Consider the following 24,497-nt stretch of genomic DNA (forward strand, 5'->3'; position numbering starts at 1 on the left):
GGGCTGGAGGCAGCTGCTGCCGCCGGCAGCTCAGACTACGCAGCGGCCGCTGCAACCATTTAAAAAATTTTGGGGGGGGCGCCGCTTTTTGGCGCCCCCAAATCTTGGCGCCCTAGGCAACCGCCTAGTTCACCTAAATGGTTGCACCGGCCCTGCCTCCCAGATTCCAAGAAATAATCTCACAGGCAGTCTCAGTTTGGAAAGCCATGTGTGGCTCTTCAGAGTGTCAACCCATGATCCATCGAGAAATCACCAACTATAACTGTTTGGGCAGCAGTAGAACTTACAGCTTTGATCTTTACTGCTCATCTCTTCTGTCTATACCCCAGCAAAGTCTTTTGTCTGGAGGAGGATGAAGAGTGGGGAACTGCTAATTAAGAAGCTAAGAGGACTGTAGCTCCAAGGTCCACTATTCTCCAAGCAGCCTCAACCAGCCACATATCTGTGGATTGCTGGTTGAGATTCTCACTTCTCACTGTAACTTCTCCAGCCAGTGAATCATGGTTAAGGTTAAGATTTTGTCACGGGTATTTTTAGCAGAAGTTATGGACAGGTCACGTACAATAAATAAAAATTCACAGCCCATGACCTGTCCGTGAATTTTACTCTATAAATACCCCTGACTAAAACTTAGCATATCCTAGGGCCCTGCCGGGGGCCTGGGCACTGCTGCTCTGGGGGACCCCAGGACACAGTGCTAGTCCCTGCACTGGCTGCAGGGGCTGACTGCCCCCAGCCATCCCTGCTCCGAGGCATCGGGGACTGCTGCTCAGGTGTTCCCCACAGCCAGCTGCCCCGGAGACAGCTGTTCAGGCACTCCTCAGAGCTGTCCCTGGAATCGATGTCCTGGGGCCTGCTGCTCTGGGAACACTGCTTGGGTGCTTCCCCTGTGTCAGCTGCCCGAGCAACAGCTGGTGTGGCTGGCCCTGGCCCAGTCCCCGGGACCGCTGCTCAGGTGCTCCCTGGGGCTAGTCGCCTTGGACCTACCTGAGCAGCGGCTGGTGCGGCTGGCCCCGGGGCCACTCGAGCAGCACTTGGTGTGGTTGGCCACAGGATGCCCGAGAAGCTGGCCCTATGGTCAGCTGCTCTGGCGGCCCTGGGATCAACCACACTGGCCATTGCAGCTGCGAAAGTCACGGAGGTCGCAGAAAGTCATGGAATCTGTGACATCCGCGACCTCTGTGACAGAATTGCAGCCTTAATCCTGGTTTGCTGGCTTATCTCACTGCTCTGTCACAGACACACCACCCACCCACCGCTCAATCACTTCAGCACTGGGGAATGTATAATTTACATAATTTTCTATAACTATGAATAAATGATACTTTTATATTTCTGAAGAGTGTAACAATATCAAAATTATATGGATTGAGGGCTCCAACATGCAAACCACTACTCACATAGGTAGATCTCCTTCATACGAGAAACCCTGTTGACTTCAGAGTAAATAGGTCCTTTTTGGCATAATATGCATAATGGCTTTAAAGCAAAACATTATATAGTACAGTGTTTTTTCCCCTGAAACAGCACAGAGGATTCTGGGATATGAAACACAAAGGATTCTGGGACATAAAGTCACAGGATAAAATATGGGGTGTTTTGGGAGCCACAGAAGGAAAAAGAGCGTTGTTCAGATTTTAAATCTGAGAATCCATTGTGGCATACAAAGGGCATACAACAGAAAACATTACGCTGACTGAATACCAGTTGCTAAGGAAACTCACAGCATGCCTATTTTAAAAATTTTCCAGAGAAAAAAGAAAAGCCAGTTGGGTAGTAAGGTTGGACCCTTTGCTCAGAGTGGAAATGAAATCCAAGGGTCATCTGAGGTGTGGACAGAAGGGGTTAGTACTGTAGTTAGCTTAGAGGCTCCGTGGGAGTGAAGAACAATAGGTCAAGTTTCAGAAGTTTGACTGATGAATGGGGAAAGGGGAAGCTTCTCTAAAATTTCCAGACTGAGATTAAGTGACAAAGAATCTTATTATAAGATTTTATTATGGTTCGTATTGCCATTATTTCTTGTTTTTTTCAAGCCTAGTTTGATTTTTCCTTCAGTTTCCTGACATAATTTAAAGGAACTTGTGGCTTACTCTAAATTGTGCTGAATGCCTTTACACCAAAGGGCAGGGCCGGATTAACTTTTTGTGGGCTTGGCACCAAACATATTTGTGGGCCCCCCTGGGGAATGAAGGAGCCAGGGGCAAGAGCACAGCGGACAGGGTGGATTTGATTTAAATCATGATTTAAATCACTAGTCAGGAAGACTCGATTTAATCATGGATTTCTACATAAAATTGCATTCTTGTTGGTTGTTATAACCTTAATACATATTCTTCACAACTCAGAGATGTAGGCTTCGTTTTTAGAAGGTACACACTATACATTTTTAAACAGTGATTTATTTTGAAAAAATTTCAGATGAGTTTCAGATGAGCTGTATCAGAAGATGAATGATTGTTTGGTTATTTCATTTACCAAAGATAATTGAAGCAGATATTTATGAAGTCATTGGGAGGTGAACTATCTTCAATTCAACAGGTTAATAATTACTATTTGGAGGATTTTCTTACCATGCTGTATTAGGAGGAGAACATCATCAGACAGACATTTAAATTGTTTTATTTAACTAAAACAACAACATTAAGTATTCTGGATTTTTTTTCTTCAACAGCAAACATAATATTTTAACAAAAAAGCATATGTCCCTTGCTTCTCACAGACTTCTTCTCCTTGTCCAGATCTATTCTGCCCTCAACAATCTTCTATTCATTGAACTTTTTGAAACTTTGCACTTTTAGAGAGAGGTAAGGGATTGACTCTATGTAGACAAATTTGCAGAGGGACAACAGAGTTGAGGACTGTTATTTCTCACCTCTCTATATTATTTATTTAAAATTTTTTTTGCTGTTAACAAGCATATTACCTCTGGAGACACAAATCCACAGTTTGAGAACTGCAAAATTAAGCATCTCGGATGATATCTTCTAGACTGAGCACTGAGTCCCATTGAGAAGATAGAACGATTAACCTAAATAATCTATACAGAAGCCTGTGGAACCCCATAAAATTGGGTCCCTAATCCATGAACTATTAGAACTCATTTACAAAACTCTTAAACATTACATGAATATATTGTCTCATACTATAGAATTAGAATTTTTAATCCCTATTTCATGATGAGATATAATGTATCTTAATTACAACTATCTTTAGACGGGGTTTTTCCCTCAAAAATCTAATTTAAATAAATAAAATTATTTTTTAAATGATGACAGCGGGGCATGGGTGTGGGGGGGAAGGATTGGTCCCCAGCTGAAGCAAGGCAGGGGCCAGGGGCAAGATGAGCACAGTGGGGCACGGGGGAAGGATTAGTCCCTGCTGACTGGATCAAGGAAGGGGATGGGGGCAAAAGCACAGCGGGGCAGGAGCTAGGGTTGGTTCCTGGAGCAAGGGAGGGGCCGGGGGTAAATTGCAAGCGCAGCAGGGCTGGGGAGGGGGTAAACAGGATTCCCGCCCACACAGAGCAGGTACCTACCTTCTCCCTGGTTCTAGCCCATTCTTTTCGTCTCTTTCTGCACTGAGCTGAGGGTGGGGGTGCAGGGTCTGGGAGGCAGTTAGGGTGCAGGAGCAGGCTGGGAGTTGGGGTTCAGGGTCTGGCCAGGAGTTAGGGTGAGGGAGAGGGCTCAGGGTTGAGGCAGGAGGTTGCTGTGTGGAGCACTTACCTGGGGCAGCTCCTGTTTGGTGGTGGGGGTGGGGATGTGGAGGGTGCAGGAGTCAGGGCATAGGATGTGGGGGGACTAGGTATGTGTGGCAGGTGCAGGAGTCAGGGCTGGAGTCATGGCAGTCTGTGAGGGGGTGCCAGAGTGAGGGCAGGGGGCTGGGGGCATGGGTGTGCTCCCAGCCCCCTGCTCTGAGCAGCTTATGGCAGGGGGCTGGAAGGAGTATGCCTCAATTCTACACCATTCCCCAAGGCCATGTCCCTGCCTCATCTCCGCCTCCTCCTTCAAATGGCGAGCGCATTGCAGCCCCGCTCCTCCCCGTCCCTCGTGCCAGCAAACAGCTATTCGGTGGCAAGGAGAGGGAGCGGGAGGGGCAGGAACATGGCATACTGAGGGAAGAGGCGGGGGAGGAGCTTGGCTGCCGGCGGAGCCTGCCCTGCTGCAGCAGGAGCCCCAGGAGTCGGGAGCATCAAGCTTCTGCCCCTACAGGAGAGACCGGGGGGCGGAGAAGAGCAGGATGTGCCAGGGGCCCTTTGGACTGTGGGACCGGCGCCATGGCGCCAGTGGCACTATGGTAAATCAGGTACTGCCAAAAGGTCATTGAGGCAGGTAGAGATTACTAAGGTATCATGGCATTCCAGTGTCCTTTCCCCTGCCCATATCCTCTGGACTGACTCCAGGGAGGTGGAAAAGGTATAAAAGCTGTTACTGAGGCTCTAAACCACTTGAGCATCTCCTTATGCAGGTGAAACCTAGGGACTAGATAAAACAGTTTTAGGCACAAAGCTGCCTAATGCAGCTGAGGATCAGGGTCACCAATTTTGACAGGGTCCAAAGGAGAAAGTAACATAATGACATTTATTTGAAATTGAAAACCACTTATTAATTTATACTCAGATCCTCAAAGGTATTCAGGTGCTTAACTTTCATTGATTTCAATGAGAGTTAAGAACTTAAATACCTTTGAGAATCTGGATCTTAATTGTTTTAGATTGTACAAAATGAAGATACAAATCAATAAGCTTCAAAATGTGGAGGACAAACCCTGATTAGGAACAAAGTATATGTGTTTGGCGAAGCAGAATCCGTTTTGTGATTCAATTTGTAACTGGTTTTAAAGCAAAGTTTGTAACTAAAGAAATGCATCCAACTGGCTCTTTTTCTTTCTTATTTTAAACAAATCTAAGATCTTTTCTGGATGGCCTTTTTTAACTGTTACTTATTTATGCTGTTCTGATGTGTGAAGAAACATTTCTTCATTGCTGTTTTGTGGTATTATTTTCCTGACACATACTCTTTTGGGTTTCCGGTATATGGAGGTCACTTTTCCTTCCCTTCCTCCTCCCTCTTTTGTGCATAAATCTTGGGTTTGTTCTCCCTTCTTTTCTCTTACGCTGCTAGGGGTAAGTCAGATAACATGCCCATGGCAGCTAGGATGGTAAAGAAGATTGTGAGGAAAGTTCTATTGTGTAATTGCACAATTTTTATTTATTTATTTTCAAAAAACCAGAACTAAGAATACAGCATTTTTGGAAGTCTCCTTTGTTCAGTGGTGAGTTATATGTCCTTTGTCTACATTTACTTCGATAGATTGGATTTTTACTGCAAAGTTTCAGTCAAATGGCAGCACGCACAGAGGGACCTCCATCTCACATCCAGTAAATGAACTACAGAAAAAGTGACAGAGATCTCCAAAAATTGTTCGGAAAAATCATAGGTATGTACAGTAAATCCTACTCTTCTATCTGATATATTTAATCACGGCAGTTTTTTCTAAGCAGAAATTTATTTTACAAGTTTCATATGGGTCTGTTTGTTTGTTGGAGTGTGGGTATTGTAGTTACTGTCAATCATGAATCTACACCATGAAGAATCATAGAAACATAGGGCAGGATTTCCTAATATCTAACTTAAACCCCCCTTGCTGAAGGTTTAGCCCATTACTTCTTGTCCTATGTTCAGGGGACATGGAGGACATGGTAGACAATTGATCACCACCAGGTCCCCCTCAGTCTTCTTTTCTCAAGGTTATTTTTGCCTTTCCTCAGCAGTGAGGTTTTCTAAACTTTTTATCTTTATTGTAGGTCCCTCCCTCTTCCCTTCCCTATTTGTCCACATCTGTCTTAATGTGTGGCACCCAGAATTAGATACAGTCCTCTGGCTGAGGCCTCACCAGTGTTAAGTAGAGCAGGATAATTACCTCTTGTATCTTACATATGATGCTGCTGTTAATACACTCCAGAATGATGTTAGTCTTTCTTGCACCTGTATCACATTGTTGACTTGTTTCAATTTGTGATCTGCTGTAACCCTCAGATCCTTTTCAGCAGTACCATCACCTATCCAGTTATTTCTCCATTTAAGAGTTGTGCATTTAATTTTTCCTCCCTAGGTGAAGTACTCTGCGTTTGTTTTTATTTAATTTCATCTTGTTGATTTCAGACCAATTTGTCAAGGTCATTTTGAATTCTATTCCTGTCTCCCATGTTTTTGCAATCCCTCCCAGCTTGGTGTCATCTGCAAATTTTATAAGTATATTCTTAATTAGAATTAGTCAAAAATCATTAGAATGAGTCAAAAACTGATGTACTTTTTAAACATAAAATAGCTTTTTGACTAAATGAAAATTTTTGTGAAAAAATTTGTTTAAAATTTCCAGGTTTTTGTAAAAAAAAAAAATTGGTTTTTGGTTGTCGATAATTGGTAAAATTTGCTTTAGGGTTTTCAGCTATCATGAAAACCAAAACAATTTCTACGAAAAACTTCAACTCAAACGGAAAATTTTCATTCTCATTGAGATTTTGAGAGGGAAAACAGGACCTAGTCAGCTGTACAAAGAATATATATGCCTCTTCAATGGAGTCCAACCTTTGGATTACATGGAAATCTACATGATTATGGAGGGAAACTCTTACAGTCCTGATACAGATCTTTATCACAGGGTAAATTTTGCAAAGACACTTGTGAGAGAGAGAGAAAGAGAGAGAGAGAGCTTAATTCATTCGTCAACACAGATTATAATACGTTTTAGAGATTTTGACAAAACTGATTTTTTTTAAATGAGATTACAGGTTTTCTTGATTAAGGTAATAGTGTTGATGTAATGAATTTAGACTTCTGTAAGGTGTTTGGCTTGGTACCACGTGACATTTCTATTAAGAAACTAGAACAATACATAATCAACATAGCATACATTAAATGGATTAAAAATTGGCTAACTGATACATCTCAAAATGTAATTGTACATGAGGAATCATCATTAATAATCATGTGTTTCTAGGGAGGTTCCACTGGGATTGGTTCTTGGTCCTAAGCTATTTAATATTTTTATCAGTGACCTGGGAGAACATATACAATTATTAATAATAAAGTTTGCAGATGACACAAAGATTAGGGGAGCGGTAGATACGGAAAAGAACTAGTCACTGATACCAAGTGTTCTGGATCTGGGTACAAGCACACAATATGTGTATTAGTATGTGTATAGTAAGATATAAAGTCATACATCTAGGGAAGAAGAATTAAAAAAATACGTACGGGATGGGGACTCTATCCTGGGAAGGAGTGATTTTGAAAAAGACCTAGGAGACATGGCGAATTATAGCTGAACATAAGCTCCCATTGCAATCATCTGACCAAAAGGGTTAATGTCCTCCTTGGATGTATAAACAAAGGAATATCAAGTCGGAATAAGAAAGTTATATTTAGGGCTGTCAAGCAATTCAAAAAATTGCAATTAATTGCGCTGTTAAACAATAATACAATACCATTTATTTAAATATTTTGGATCTTTTCTACATTGTCAAATATACCGATTTCAATTATAACATAGAATACAAAGTGTACAATGCTCTGTACAAAAGAAATAGTATTTTTCAATTCACCTAATACAAGTACTGTAGTGCAATCTCTTTATCAAGAAAGTTGGACTTACAAATGTAGAATTATGTACGAAAAAACTTGCATTCAAAAATAAAACAGTATAAAACTTTAGAGCCTACAAGACCCCTCAGTCCTCCTTCTTGTTCAGCCATTCGCTCAGACAAACACATTTGTTTACATTTGCAGGAGATAATGCTACCTGCTTCTTTTTTACAATGTCACCTGAAAGTGAGAACAGGCATTCGCATGGCACTGTTGTAGCCAGCGTTGCGAGATATTTATGTGTCAGCTGAACTAAAGAGTCATATGTCCCTTCATGCTTCAACCACCATTCCAGAGGACATACTTCCATGCTGATGATGGGTTATGCTCCATAACGCTCTAAAGCAGAGTGGACCAACGCATGTTCATTTTCATCATCTGAGTCAGATGTTACCAGCAGAATGTTGATTTTCTGTTTGAGGTTCGGTTTCTGCATTGGAGTGTTGCTCTTTTAAAACTTCTGAAAGCATGTTCCACATCTCATCTCTCTCAGATTTTGGAAGGCACTTTAGATTCTTAAACCTTGGGTCAAGTGCTGTAGCTATCTTTAGAAATCTCACATTGGTACCTTCTTTGCGTTTTGCCAAATCTACAGTGAAAGTGTTCTTAAATCGAACAACCTGTGCTATGTCATCATACGAGACTGCTATAACATGAAGTATATGGCAGAATGCTGGTAAAACACAGAGCAGGAGACATACAATTCTCCCCCAGGGAGTTCAATCTCAAATTTAATTAATCCATTATTTTTTTAACAAGCATCACCAGTATGGAAGCATATCCTCTGGAATGGTGGCCAAAGCATGAAAGTACCATATCTGGCATGTAAATACCTTGCAGTGCCGGCTAGAACAGTGCCATGCAAACACCTGTTCTCACTTTCAGGTGACATTGTCCATAAGAAGTGGGCAGCATTATCTCCTGTAAATGTAAATAATGTGAACTATTGCCTGAACAAGAAGTAGGACGAGTGGACTTGTAGGCTCTAATGTTTTTCATTGTTTTGTTTTTGAGTGCAGTTATGTAATTAAAAAAAATCTACATTTGTAAATTGCAATTACACAATAAAGACATTGCACTACAGTACTTGTATGAGATGAATTGAAAAATACTGTTTCTTTTGTTTATCATTTTTACAGTGCAAATATTTGTATTAAAACTAATATAAAATGAACACTGTACACTTTGTATTCTGTGTTGTACTGAAATCAATATATTTGAAAATGTAGAAAAACATCCAAAAATATTTAATACATTTCAATTGATATTTTATTGTTTAATTGTGTAATTAAAACTCTGATTAATCATGTTTTTTTTTAGTTAATCGCATGAGTTAACTGTGTTTAATTGACAGCCCTAATTATACTGCTTCTGTATTTGGCACTGGTGCAACCGGTACTAAAATATTATGTCCAGTTCTGGTGGTTATATTTCAAGAAGGATGTTGATAAATTGGAGAATGTTCAGAAAGCCACGAGAATGATTAAAGGGTTGGAAAACATGCTGTATAGTGATATACTAAATAGATTGAGCTCCTTGAGTCTAACAAGGAGAAGGTTAAGGGGCAACTTGATCGTAGTCTATAAGTACCTACATGGGGAACAGAAATGTAATAATAATGGGCTTTTCAGTCTAGTAGACAAAGGTATAATAAGATCCAGTGGCTGGAAATTGAAACTAGACAAAATCAGACTAGAAATAAGGTGCTAATTTTTTAACGGTGAGGGTAATTAACTACTGGAACAATTTACCAAGGCTTGTTTTGGATTCTCCATCACTGGAAATTCTAAATCAAGATTGGATGTTTTTCTAAAACATATGTTGTAGTTCAAATAAGAATGATTCAGGGAAGTCCTATGGCTTGTGCCATATTAATAATATACAATAATAATGTAATCTATGAATTTATGAAACATCAATGCTCAAATTTATCACAAAAATCTTTTTGTCAATCACCATTCTGAAAGACTCTAGTTTCTAGACTTTTTCCTAGCACAATCTGCCACCTCCTCTGCTGAAACAAAATATTGATGTTTTGATGATTTCCTGAAAGCCCCCAACATCAACAGATGCATCTTTAGCTTCTATATGATGCCGAATGAGGTGGTTGAGTGCCCTTGTGCTACTATTCTTCAAAACCCCTGTCTCCCAAAAGTTTAGCCAAACAAGAAGACATTTAGTGTAGAGAAGGATTCGAGATTTGCTTCTGATCTCACGTAATACCGTTGACCATGATGTAGCCTGGGTAAGAGGGAACCAGGAAAGGAAGAAGACACAAGCCCCTCCCTGAAAAGCCCTGAACATATATATTTCAGGGTCAATCCAATCCCCCTCCATTTTCATGGGCATAGTAAGCTGGTGTAATTCTGCAACACAGAGGTGAGGGCCAGAATGAAGCAACCCTATGCAGCAACAAAACACAATCCTGCAGCGAATCCATAGTGTGGAGGAGTCTTTTGGAGGTGGGACTGAGCCAGCAGATCTGCAACTACATAATCTGAGTGGGGAAACCACATGGGAGAGTCATCTCTCTCAGAAGCTAGTGCAACCAACCCTGAGGCTGTTTCTCAGCCTATGGCAGGTATTTGTCTGCCCTTTGACCCTCATATACAGTCTATCTCTTGGGCTGCACACAGATTCCAAGATCCTGGACTAATGTCATAAAGTGTTTACCTTTCAATACATAAGACTTCATGTTCTCATTCCATGTGTGTCCTGCTAAAAGTTATGTCTGTAAGACCTGGCACTTGCAATTCTGGTCAGTGTTTTCTGGCCCTTCAGGTGTCTGCACAGTAGGAAACTGTGCCTTCTGAGAAGGTAGCAATTTTCTCTGTGCAACATATTATGCTATGTCATGCTGTGTTATGTATTCTCAACATAAATAGGTTTCAACTGGATGGCTGTAACAGTGGTGGGCAGATAAGCTGATTTTGTGTGCTTTAACATCACTGTTGAGGAATGCTTTTTACACACAATGAAGATGAGCCTTCCTGCAGAATCATTGCAAGGATGGTGTGTAGATTCTCCATAATCCTGTAGAAACTTGCATTACAATGCACTGGCATGCCCCGAGGGTCACAGGTAACTTTTTCACTGTCTGAACGTAGCAGAGATGTGTGAAAAATTCAAAACGTGGTGTTTCTACTTTGTTTCTTCTATGTGAATTCTGAAAATGTTTCATTGATTGAACTTGAGAAGCAACCACCAGGGGTCATCCAACCTCAACCACAGAACTACTGTTAATGATGCAGATAATCATATGTCTGTCATAGCAACCCAGATTTGCAGCAGTTACCTTTAGTATAGTAGTACTTTAAAACTGTAAATACACATTCCAGCTTGAGACTGTCTGATAATGCGACGTTATAGTGACATGTTTTCTAATTACAGTTCGACAACTTAAAAAATTGACATACAAACAGCTGTTGCTAATCCCTTCTGGTATGAACGTTTGAAAGCTAAATAGCAATGTTATAGAAGTGGCAATAGTTAGAATAGGAAGGAACGTGTACTCTTTCCTTTCCAGTACAATAGTTGAAATATGTTGTAAATTGTAGTTCCTTAGAGAAAAATCCCTTTTGCAACACATTTTACTTGCTCATAATTTACTGGAAAAAAATGTTGAGAGAACTTCATTTTGAGCTACAAATATAATTTTAACCTCTAAAATACAGAGTCAACCATTAGAGAGTCAGTATTTACCAGCAATTCCTCTACAATACCTAAGGTCCCATGGTTATTGCTGATACTAAATATAGTGAAATAATTGGTCCTTTGGATATGTTGAGGTAACAGTTAAAGTAAGTGTGGACTTTTCAAATAGTGGCCATTGTATAAAGAAAGCTCAGATACTACAATGATTGGCATGCTAAAAACATGTTAACAGCTAAAATCTTTATTAAAAAATGAAGTCACTGAGAAATATCATATTATTAATGTCCCATTGCAACTGAAACCTGATATTAGAAATATCAAAGGTATTTCCTCTTCTCCACAAATGAGGAAACTGTTAAATAGTCTTTTGACTGTCAAAATGGGTATTACTTAAAATGGAAATCACCTAAAAGATCAGTGATACAATAAATAGAGGAACTACTTATCATACTGCAAATCTAACACTGCTTTGGTGTAAAAAGGAAACCAGGTCAGGTTTTACATTGTAAGATCCATGAGTCAAATTCAAATAAAAGTGCTTCGTCCGCAAGGATCCAGGAGGAAGCTAGCAGGAGTGAACCCAGACTGAGACACAATTCAGGGCACACATGCCATATCCAGCTACTGTCAGGTATGTGAAGGAATACTAGATCCAATCTACCTGCTTGCTCCAAACAGTGTATGGTCATGTGGTCCTGTGGTCTGCCCATCCAGCATGTCACCTTCCAACATGTCAAGATCTCGTCTTTCCAGTGAGCTGCAGAGTCCTGCCATGGCTCTGTCTTCTGCTGCATGTGTTAATAGTCCCCCAGGATGGCAAAGATGTCCCCATCTATGCAGCAGAACTACAATTTTCACTTTGCTTTTGGTCCTGTGCTGCTGCAGCTGCCTGACTGGCTGGCTGGCTACCTTTATAGGACCCCTAGTCAAAGAAGCACCGCTCCCTAATCAGGGCTCAGCTTCTCTCCCAGCACACTTAATTTTAATGAATAAATAGCAGGATTCTAACAATGACTTGTGTCTTCTTTATGATCACCAAGTAGATCCTGTATAATAAGATCTGAGCTGTTAACACAAAGGGCTGATAAGAATCATAGAATCATAGAATCAAACAACTGGAAGGGACCTTGAGAGGTCATCTAGTCCAGTCCTCTGCACCCATGGCAGGACTAAGTATAATCTAGAAAATCCCTGACAGGTGTTATCTAACCGGCTTTTAAACATTTCCAGTGCTGAAGATTCCACAGCCTCCCTAGGCAATTTATTCCAGTGCTTAACACCCTGACATTAAGAAGTTTTTCTGAATGTCCAATTTAAACCTCTCTTGCTGCAATTTAAGCCCATTGCTTCTTGTCCTATCCTCAGAGGTTAAGAACAACAATTTTTCTCCCTCCTCCTTGTAACAACCTTTTATGTACTTGAAAAGTGTTGTCATGTCCCCTCTCAGTCTTCTCTTCTCCAGACTAAACAAACCCAGCCTTTTCAATCTTCTCTCATATGTCATGTTTTCTAGACCTTTAATCATTTTTATTGCTCTTCTCTGGACTTTCTCCAATTTGTCCACATCTTTTCTGAAATGTGGCACCCAGAACTGGTCACAATACTCCAGCTGAGGCCTAATCAGAGTGGAGTAGAGCAGAAGAATTACTTCTCGGGTCTTGCTTACAGCACTCCTGCTAATACATCCCAGAATGATGCTCGCTTTTTTTGCAACAGCGTTACACTGTTGACTCATATTTAGCTTGTGGTCCACTATGATCCCCTGATCCCTTTCCACAGTACTCCTTCCTTGGCTGTCATTCCCCATAAGGATCGTACTCATATAATTTGGCGAAGAAGCAGATCTTTATTGCCTATCTTTGTTTTGAAATATTAATTAGTAACTGTTTTTAAGTACATGGCTGGTAACATTTCCATAACTTGATCAGCTTCTTCCTCTAACTTATGTATATGCTTGGGATTTTTCCGTCTTTAAATTCAGCTTTTGCAGCCATTGTTTCCTAACTAGCAGAAACGCTGAACTGCCTTTCCTAACAGAGCACATTTCAGTAGTGGGGAAAATCATTTGCAGTAACTGATATCAGAAATGAAATAATCCAAGCATTCCTAGGATTATATACAGTATATGCCCTGGAACCAGAACTGGGCTGAAGACTAAGTTAGTTTTAAATCTCACTTTAATCTTTAATGACATTGATGTCTTCTTTTATAGAGTCCAAAAGAGAGATTTAGACGACCATGCCTGAAGAGACTACAACCTTGCCGAATGCATCTCAGCCCAATGACATTGAACGTTACGCACTGATTACTATATATATAGTAGCATTTATTGGAGGTACAATTGGAGCCATCGCAATGTCATTTTTGTTGGTTAAAATGAACACTCTGTCAGTGACTACAGCAGCGATTGTCAACCTCGTGGTGTTGCACAGCCTGCTTCTCCTGACTGTGCCATTTAGGCTTTATTATTATATCAGTCAGAAGTGGATTTTTGGATTTGCCTTTTGTAAAGCAGTGAGTGCTATGATGCACATCCACATGTACCTCACTCTTCTATTCTACATAATCACGCTCATTATCCGGTGGCTCATTTTCTTTCAATGGAAGGACAAGGTGGAGTTCTACAGGAAGCTGCATGCTGTGGCTGCTAGTGCTGCAGTGTGGATAGTGGCCATTGTGATTGTGCTGCCTTTGTTCGTTGCTCGGTATGGAAATTCTGGGGAGTATGGAAATACCACATGTTTTACGTTCCAACAAGAACTCAAGAAGGAGAGTGTGAAAGCACTAAACTATGTCATAATTGCCGTTGTAACTACCATCACATGTGTCTTATTGGGGTTGCAAGTCTTCATCATTCTAAAGGTGGTGAAAAAGCTTCCAGGTTCTGTCTGGTCACATCAAGAATTCTGGGCCCAGATTAAAAGCTTGATGTTCATATCTGTGATAATCATTTGTTTCCTCCCATATCACCTCTTTAGGGTCTATTACATACAGCACATAGAGGAAAAACAATCAGAAACTTACAATGATATCTGTCTGAGTATAACTGCCATCAGCTGTCTTGATTTGCTGTCATTTGTTATAGGTGGAAGCCGTTTCTTTAAGCAAAAGATTATTATGCTTCGAGACAAGCTTGCATGCTGTTAGGTTCGTTCGTTTTTAGAGACCATCTTCCACACTACAGTGTTTAGGTGGGAGGAAAACATATGGCTTTGTTAGTATTTTTTAAAAATGATAATTTATGGAGACAAGTCAAAAAGCATTATAAATTATGTGTATCTATTTATCTTATATGACTTAAACACAGTACCAGCAAAATAACATAGATTCTTTGAGTAGGTGAAATACTTAACAGTGTTCACAGTGCCAGCCTAGCAGACTGGTAGTAACTGTGCTGCATCACAATAGAGACAAAGGTTCCAATCCCCTGCTGCAGAGGGAAAAGAAGCAATAGCCCAAGATGATTTGTAAAGAATGTGGGGAGAGAAAAATAAAGCACAAAGTCAATCAATAGTGGCTTATGTAATAAAACATATAGATGTTTGAAGTTCCTAGATCTGTACGTGTACTGTTTATAGGTTATTTATTAACAACAATCTGTGATAGAATGTGGTGGTTCTACAGGTCTTCGCTGAAGAATTTTGGGCTTACACTGCAATATGGTTTTCTAGTCCAATTGATCAACTGATACAACTCCTAAAAAGCAAGCAGTAAATGTATCTCTTAAATTTTTTTCCACTGAACTCACTCTTTTGCAAATGGCTTTATTGTGAGAGGGAAAGGTCTGATTTATGTCTTTCCTGTGCTGTAAAAATGTCTCCATAAATAATTACGTATCACTGGGCACTATATTCAGCATTGGCAGTTCAAATCAAAAGCCAGTGTTTATTCTCTTTCTTCACAGAGTTGTCCAGTTTTTTCAAGAGCTCCTTTAGTTAACGCTACAGATAATTTAATTTAGAATATTAATCAGACAGCAGCTGTATTGTTTCTACAGGTCATTTATTTTAGTCTCCAAGGTAACAATAATTTCCTTTTCTATGATACTTTTGCCCAGTTTTGAAGGCCATAGTCTGGCCTCTCAGAATGTCCCTGGGATAAATTAGTCCTACAGAATTTTGTAATCTGGGCAAGTAAAAAAGATAGAAACAATGGCTGGAATGGGATGAGGTTAGCATGTGTGGTGTGACTGAGCAGCCAGTTGTATTTCACATGGTGAGCAGTGGGGATTTTTTTAAAACCTAGAATTACCCATTATCAAGCTAAGGAAAAAATGTAAAAAAATCACTTTGTGGAAGATATTTAAGCCTACACAGATCTACTGTATTGTACATGTCCCAATAGAGAACATATATCATTGATGGCTGTAGCTCAAAATAGTGGATGGTTAATTTCTATTTCCATTTCTTTTTGCCTTCTACATCAAGTTCAAACTTTTCATCTAGAGTCAGTTGAATAATATGTGACTTATTTGGTAAATTTGGTGGCATTAGCTGGACAAATTCTCTGATTAATTCTTTTTCATGGCTCTGCCCACGTTCTCATCGCAAGACTGCACAACTTCACCCTTTCATATATCTCACCTTTCATGTCCTTTTGTTTCACTGTCTATTGTCAAGACACAAAATGTACTGCTGCTCTCCTTAATATCCCTTGTGTTGATGTCTACCATTCATTTCTCTGAGCCTTCTTCCCTCATTCTTAGAACTCCCTACTTATTGCTCAGTAGGTCTGACCAGATTATAATATCCTGAACTGAGAGAGACTGAGTAATTCTCATGTGGAACAACAAGAGTTTGGAACCATCAGCAAAGGCTATAACACCAGGGAGAGAAGGTGAAAATAAATTTGTGTTTGTATTTTTTCTCTTTGTCACCTTTGGTGTGCAGTATATACTTGGTGTAGAGTCTGTAGAGCAACTTATACCTTAACAACACTATATAATTGTTTTATAATAACAATAATAACTGTGGGGTTTGGCTCACAAACACATCTTTTCATTCAAATCTTTCCTACAAATATGCATAAATTAAATAAAAATTGCTTTATATTAAAGTTTTGTAAAATTTTATTTTCAAAACAGATAGTTACATACAATAAATACAGTAAAATGTTGACACTTGAAGTAAATATAGCGTTCATATATTGTGAAAAATTATATGTAGATTAAGTAATTCTTCTAAGAATACACCCACACCACACTAGGTGTAGTTACTATTTTCTCTCCTTCTGTTGCAGTTCCAGAGCTTCACCCAAAGGGGTGCAGTTGAGTCAAAATCTCTTCATTTCCAGGGTATGTTAATTGTCGGCATTCAGTATCATGAAATAAAAAATAGTTATGACAAATATTGGAAATAACTTGAAAAGGAATTCTGACTCATTAGAAGAAATGTGCCTGTGTTGTAAGCAAGCCTTAGTTACTAGGCCAAATCTGAACAGTATGTTTTGTATTTTTTGAGATCATTTGGCCTAACAGCCAAGCCTAAATTTCAAAATAGGTGCATTTTTAATAAAAACGAAGTAATGAATCAAGAAGATAATTATAAAAATTTAGTCTATGGAGAGCAATTGACCCTAATCTAATGAAAAATAACAATATTTCAATTATTTAGCAGGTGGCTGGTATTCCTGCTTTAAATGGAAATTGGAACACAACCTCAGCTATAGTCACGACCAGAGCTGCCATCATAATAATTATATTCTAAAGTATAATATATAATGATATTGTTCATATTATCCTGAAATAATGAGGAGATCTGAACAAGAAATTATTTGCTTTTGTATATCTGATTTTTTTACTCCAACTAATACATTTCAGTAGAGTGTGGGATTAATTAATGTAACCCAAATGTTTGTAGCAGTCTGTGTAATTCCACGATGTATGTTCACAATATGCAATCTTTTACTAAATAAAAATTGCATAAATGCTGTAGCACCATTCTGCCATCCAGCAATAGTTCTGTTTGGGGTGGCTGGCCAGAGATTACACCACTTCATGCATTTTAATTTGACTGATCAATAAGTGATGTGGAAACTCACATAGCCACAAAAAGAGGTAGGGAAAAATGATGGTACATTGCTACCTGAGAGTGGAATTCTCAGCCTGTTCTCTCCTGTCACAGGATTGCTAAACATTACACTGCCCAACACGACACCTCTTTTGGTGAAGGATGCTAATGTTCAGTCAGTTAAGCCATCTGAATGGCTGAAGATGTGTATGTGCTTTCTGGAAGGGCATTGTTTATAACACAATAGCAGTGGTGGGGAGGGAGAATTACACATGATGAGGCTAGAAAGTTACATGAGCAAAATTTTAATTTTATGGAATTGATATATATGAGGCAGCAGCCATTATAACAGCAAATGAAAAGCCCGAGAGGTGAAGTTAGGAAGTGAACTGTATAAGAGAGATCACAAGCAGAACCAAGCTGTGAACTATGCATCTTTGTGTGGGAAAGTAAATGTGTGAGAAAATGTGAAATATGTTATCACCAAATCTAATCAGGATAGTGGGTCACCAGCGGTCACATTTAAATATATGATGGGTGTGATAAAATTGGCAACAGAAGGCGAATGGAAATACACTGCTGCAAAATGCATCACCATAACAACCACTTATAAAGCTATGTAGGAGCAAAAAAGTACGTGAAACCATTGCAGTTAGTGATTAAGTGCAACTCAAACAAAAATCTTTATCAGGATCAATAAGTTTCATTTCTTTTAATGTCAGAGGATATTTTTGCTACTCCTGGAAAACTCCTGAGCTGACAAAAGTAGCAAGCACCACAGATTTGCACTGGAAAACTGTAGGCAGATTCTTCCTCACAGAGGTAGAGAATCTCCCACAGTCAAAGCATGTTAATTTTCAAACAGCATCACCCACATTTGTGGGTCACAGTGAATCCCCCTCCCCCCACTCCCATAAGAACACAACTGTCTGAAAATGGACTGTAGCCACTTTGCATTGCCATAACTCACTCCCCCTGTGAAGAAGTTTTACCACCAGAGACCTTATGATGGTGTAAACCATTACTGAAATTGGTCCTATGTTTTTCCAAAGATTTTAAGCGGTTCCAATAGAGTGGATAAAAGATCAAACGTCAAGGGAGGAAAACTAAAAAAAATAATCATTATGGACCATACAATAAGCCATTCCAGCAACAAGTGATGAGAAATTCTCCTTTAATCATGGAACAACAAACACTGTAATATGAAGCATTATATCCTCGGGACACACTTTGGGACTACTAGTGCCCATTTCTAAACAAGAGGTGAAAAAATTTGGTGAAATATTAAATACTAGTCTAACAACCAGAAGCAGGGCCATATTGTCCTCAAGATGAGAGCTGTACTGCAAAACAGATTGCTTTATTACTTGTAATAATGGTCCTGCAGGGCTAAATTAAGTTATGCCTTCAACAATTACCTCCTGATGACCCCACTGTCTTCAGATTATGTTCCCAATCATCTATGTAACATGAGTGTCTTCAACTAGCTTTGGAATTTAACAAACAATACTGCCTCTGATGCAAAAGGAAGAACAGAATTCAGTTCTGTCACTCTTAGGCATGCTGACTCTGCAGCAGGGATATCAGGAGTAAAAATCAAATTCTTAAACTTAAGTCCACAGTGAAGTATCTAAATACACTATTGAGAAAGAAGTTGCTATTTTTAAACATAAGTCACCTTATTACAATCCCTGAAGGTGGGCTAGGTGGTTTACAGAAACATAGAAAGACAAGAGACGTACATCATAGTTAAGGCTGCGATTCTTTCACAGAGGTTGAAGAACTTACGGATTCTGTGACTTTCTGTGACTTCTGCAACAGCTGGAGCAGCTGGCCTCAGGGTCAGCAGCTCAGTCGCCCCACGACCAGCTGCACCAGCCACTGCTGGAGCAACCCAGGGCCAGCTGCTCTGGTGGTCCCTGGGGCCAGTCGTATCAGCCGCTGCTTGGGAAGCCCCAGGAAGCTGGCTCCAGGGACCGCCCCAGCAGTGGTTGGTGTGGTTGGTCCCACAGACTGCCCAAACAACAGTCCTGGGGGCTGTCCCGGGAAGTGCCAGAGCAGCAGTCCTGGGGGCCCCCCCAGAGACAGCCACACCAGCTGCTACTCTGGTGGCCCTGGGAAATTGCCTCCGGGGACCACGCAAGCAGCAGCTATTGCAGCTGGTCCTGGGGACTACCCAAACAGCAGCAGTCCCAGGGTGACTGGAGCAGTGGCCCCAGGGGCACCCGGATGCCATCCAGAAAGCAGTGCCTGAGGGGCCCCAGAATAGCGGGGCCCCAGAAGTAGAGATTTAGTCATAGGTATTTTTGGTAAAAGTCATGGACTGGTCATGGGCCGTGAATTTTTATTTATTGCCCATGACCTATTCTATGACTTTTACCAAAAAATACCCATGACTAAATCTTAGCCTTAATCATAGTGACTGGATAGATGGCAAGTAGGGATTATACCTTTTGATTTAATTAATTATATTTTATACAGGTTTTTTTTACAAAATTAACAGACTCCATATCCTTTAAGTGCGGGTGAATCCAACCATGTGTTTAGATCAAAGTTACCCTCACTCTCCCTTCCCCTATTCCTTCCAATTCTTCATTACACCATTTGTTGTGCTACCTTAAATTAGACTGTAAATTCTTCAGGAAGAAGACTATCTCTTACTAATGTATCTCCAGAGTACCTGGCACACTAGGACCCTGATCCTGACTGGAGCCTCCAGGCACTATTCTAACACAAATAATAAGCAATCCAAAGATCTTGCAATCTAATTTTAAACATGGTGAAATGTGAGGGTGACCAACAATGAGGAGGAGGGAAGACAACTGCATAATAGGAAATATGAACTGTGGTTTTTCTTCTAAATTGTGAGTCCATGAGCTGTCAGGAAACAACAGCATTTGAGTATTCAGATTGCATCATAAGGATGCTCAATTAAAAAAAAAAACAGTGAGGATAATCCAGTTTGATCCCATTTGCCTCAATGAATTTCTAAATGTTTAAGCTTTTTCAATGTTTACCAAAGGTTTGAATTTCACATTTAAAATCCTGTCTAGTAAAACAGGAAGAAAAACAAAAGAGGCTCACCTTTCTACTCCCTCTTTTAAACCTAATATATGAAGGATGGAAGCCCTGAGTTGACAACCTCTGATGCATAGCAAGATTATTTTGAATTGCTGTATTGAATAGGGTCCTAGAGCTCTGTAGATCAATTTTAATATGTATGATCCTGTTCACTAAAGAGACTTGTTCCCTGTAAATTGGATTCTTTCAGTTTGTTCTACTGATTCTTGTATGTTTTCAATTTGTAGAAAAATGGCATCAAGTATTTGATTTATAATTAAGTGCAAGTTAACCATTATATTTAAAATAACTCCCTTCCCAGAAGTAGTAAGCAAATTAAGTCTCACCTAATTTAATTCAAAGCCTAGATTTGTGTGCAGATAAGAAAAAGTCCTTGGAAAGAACTCTCCGTAAAATCTGCATATTGGAATAAAAAACTGGTCTAAGAAATTTATTTAAAATGGCATCTGAGCAACTTCAGGCCCTTTCAAATATTTCAGTATTTTTGGAGCAAAACTAGAACTTTCCCACCAGGAAAGCTCATATTCAAAAATACAAGAACATTTTTACTGCATTATTTTATTTGCAAAGTGGCATGCACCCAACTACTGAGGCACATGGGGCTTGGTACAAACAGCTAAACTGTAACACTACAAAACAGACTACATAAAAACAAATAAAGATCCTTAACAAGGGAGGTGACAAACTAGCTTTGCTAAAAACTTGAAGAAATTGAATCTTTCTGGATGTTATGCAACACTTTTCCAGACCCCCACCTCATTATCACCAGAAGATGCTATTTCGTTTTGTTCTTGTCAGTTTCTGTGGCTCAATGGACAAAAGTGACGCGTATATTTTTCAACCGACACGAATTCTTTTCCCTAGCATTTCAATATGAAATCTTACAGATAATTGAACATGGAACTATCGACAGGTCAATACAGTACTACAATTTGAACAATGTGGGCCTCATTCTCTTGTCTTGCACTTGGTGCAGTTCTTTACATCTATGCAAGGATGTGAGGGATAGTTCAGTGGTTTGAGCATTGGCCTACTAAACTTACAGTTGTGAGTTCATTCCTCGAGGGGGCCATTTACGGATCTGGGGCAAAAATCTGTCTGGGGGTTAGAATGACCAGATGTCCTGATTTTATAGGGACAGTCCTGATGTTTGGGTCTTTTTCTTATATAGGCTCCTATTACCCCTCACCCCAGTCCTGATTTTTCACATTTGCTATCTGGTCACCCTACTGGGGGTTGGTCCTGCTTTGAGCAGGGGGTTGGACCTGTGCTCCCTTCCAACCCTGATATTCTATATTCTAAGGGGGTGTGTGTGTGTGTGTGTGTGTGTGTGTAAAGCACTACCAAATCAGGATGAAACCCACTCTGTACTCAATTTACTCAGGTACCTGTGATAAAACAAGAGGTAAAGCAGTGGAGAATCCAATTCTGTATCTTTCTAGGGGATTGAATGATGTTTTTTCCACGTTGCCCCCTCATACTTGGGAGGAGCTCACAATAAACACCTACAGAGTTACCTCATTATCCTCTTTCAAAGCCCACTTTAAAACTCATTTTGCCATCATGTCTACAAAAATTTAACAACAGTTAGGCTGCTGGTGTGCTGAGATCATTGCTTGTTTTGTTGACCAACATTAGCTCATTGTTTCCTTGCATCCTCCATCTGTCTCTCTATCTGTGTCCTATCTGTTGTCTCTTGTCTTACATTTAGTTCGTAAGCTCTTCAGGGCAGGGACTTTTTGTTCTGTGTTTGTACAGAGCCTAGTACAATGGGGTGCTAGTCCATGATTCGGGCTTCCAGGTGCTATAATAATACAAATAATGATGATAATACTTCCCTACAGTAATTACTAATTCAAAGTATTTTGTACTCATTTGAATGTTTAGTAGTTTATAAACTGACTTGCAATTTAGTACAAGATTTTAAAGTACCATGTTGTCACTTCTTTGCCTCTATGTCATTGTGACAGTTTAAAGAGCTGCTTTGGGCCCAAGAGGCCACACCCCCTCACCCCCATTGGGCATGCTTCCAGTGGAGGAAGCATTTAAAAGGGAGTGACTCAGCTCTGTCTGGGCTGACTTAGGAGAAGAGTGGTCTCATGCAGCAGCCTCCTGCAGAGAAGCCACTGGGACTCCAAACACCCGGGACCAGACCTCTTAGCCAAGGCTCTGGGAACCCTCCAACCAAGGGCAATGGTTCGCTACCACCAGTGGAAGAGGCTCCAGAGACAGACCAGAGGACAACACAGGGGGATCCCCAGGCTAGACTGCAGCAACAACAGCGGGACCGGAACAAGGGTCAGAAGTGACCCAGGGAGCCTGCACGAGGGCACCAGACTCTCAGGCACAGATGGTGATTTTGTTTTAAAGGACTCTGGGTCTGAACCCAGTGGAGTAGGGTGGGCTAGGGGTTCTCAACCCCACCCCTGAGCTACAGGCGCTAGGCAAGGCGGCTTTAGCTGTTACCACTGGGTGATGCTTTCTGTACTGTTGCCACTAGGCAAGGTGGCCTGGAACTCTTACTATTGGTTGAGTGTAGGATGTAAGATGTAGAATGTATATTTTAAGTGTTGGGATATGTGAAAAGATGCCTGCTTGTCTGGCAAGGAAAGAGAACAGACAGATAAAAAGCTGAGCCAGCAATCCAATCAGGTAAACAACTGAGTTAGCGATCCAATCAGGTAAACAATTGAGTTAGCAAACTAATCTTAGTGCTAAGCAGAAAAAGTGTTTATACAATATAGAGTGAATGACTTTGTAATGGCATATTTAATGCAAGCAGCAAATAAACAACATACTACTTCAGCTCAAGAGTCTGTCTGTGAACCTGTGCATTCTGGGTGGTGGGAAAGAACTGCTCCATAGCGACACTTGCTGAACTGTGGATCTTTCACCAGTGAGAAAAATGCCCCTGAACTATAGTCACCAGGTGTGATGGATCTCAGACTATCCTTAGGCAGTACTGCAGGCTGTGGCCTGAACACATGTACGCAATCCCTGACTGGCATTAACAGCTGCCTAGCTCATCCTTCACTTGCAAGCCGTGATGGTGGTGGAACAGAAAGTGGTTTAGTTAATCACTTCATTTTTAATGCTTTTTTTTTTATCCATCCTAAGTCTCTTTTAATAAGTTTATTTTTGTTACAAGGGAAAGACAAGTCTGACAGGACTTTGCTGAATGGTTCATTTGGAGCCTGTTACATATTTCATTTTTCAGCAGGTGGCTTAAACTGTTTTAATTAGCTGGAAGGCCCAGCTATGTTCTGAGGGAGGAACGTTCTCACAGTTACAGTAATTGCTCAGTTACTTGTACTCAAGAAGGAAAAAGAGGGTGAGAGAAATTTGAATCTGCTGATGCAGAGTTCTGTTCTATTTCGATTCCCATATGGCGCTCATCCCCATAGTACGTGAGCACCTCCATTGGTTGCATTGTCTGTCTTTACCCTCATTAAGAGGACATAGGGTAGAGGCAGACAGATGCCATGTGTACCACCACATACATCATAATAAAGTAAGTATGACACTCTTTGTTTATTGGGGACAGTATTTCTAGTGACATAGTGATGGTGGGTTTTTTGTTTGTCTTTCATCCAGGTAACAAAAGTGGAGCTGCTATATAATAATTTTATAAACACAGTATGTGACCTGGTCAGTGAGGGGAAGTAAGTCTATATTGGGTTATAATGTATTGAGCTTGTTTTAATGTATGATCCTACTTATAATGGGGAACACTGGGGCTATGGGAAGTGAAACAAATGGATTCTCAAATAAGAACAAATAAGAAGTTTCTATTAAAATGTCAAGCTGTTAGCTTCTGGTATCATAGAATCATAGAATATTAGGGTTGGAAGAGACCTCAGGAAGTCATCTAGTCCAACCCCCTGCTCAAAGCAGGACCAACACCAAATAAATCATCTCAGCCAGGGCTTTGTCAAGCCGGGTCTTAAAAACATCCAAGGAAGGAGATTCCACCACCTCCGTAGGTAACCCATTCCCACGGTTCACCATCCTCCTAGTGACAAAGTTTTTCCTAATATCCAACCTAAACCTTCCCCACTGCAACTTGAGACCATTGCTTCTTGTTCTGTCATCTGCCACCACTGAGAACAGC

General features: G+C 40.3%; 1 protein-coding gene across 1 annotated transcript in view; it reads left to right on the forward strand.

Moving 5' to 3' along the window:
* Positions 1-16,347, forward strand: part of LOC116827688 (putative G-protein coupled receptor 141) — a 39,334-nt gene extending 22,987 nt beyond the window's left edge. The window contains exons 2-3 of the mRNA XM_075062590.1: positions 5,310-5,436; positions 13,512-16,347. Coding sequence (XP_074918691.1) covers positions 13,536-14,444 — 909 coding nt within the window. The 5' untranslated portion in view covers positions 5,310-5,436; positions 13,512-13,535 and the 3' untranslated portion in view covers positions 14,445-16,347. The remainder of the gene's footprint in view (positions 1-5,309; positions 5,437-13,511) is intronic.
* Positions 16,348-24,497: the final 8,150 nt, after the last annotated feature.

The sequence above is a fragment of the Chelonoidis abingdonii genome, chromosome 2 (assembly GCF_003597395.2).
Source record: "Chelonoidis abingdonii isolate Lonesome George chromosome 2, CheloAbing_2.0, whole genome shotgun sequence".
Taxonomy (NCBI): domain Eukaryota; kingdom Metazoa; phylum Chordata; order Testudines; family Testudinidae; genus Chelonoidis; species Chelonoidis abingdonii.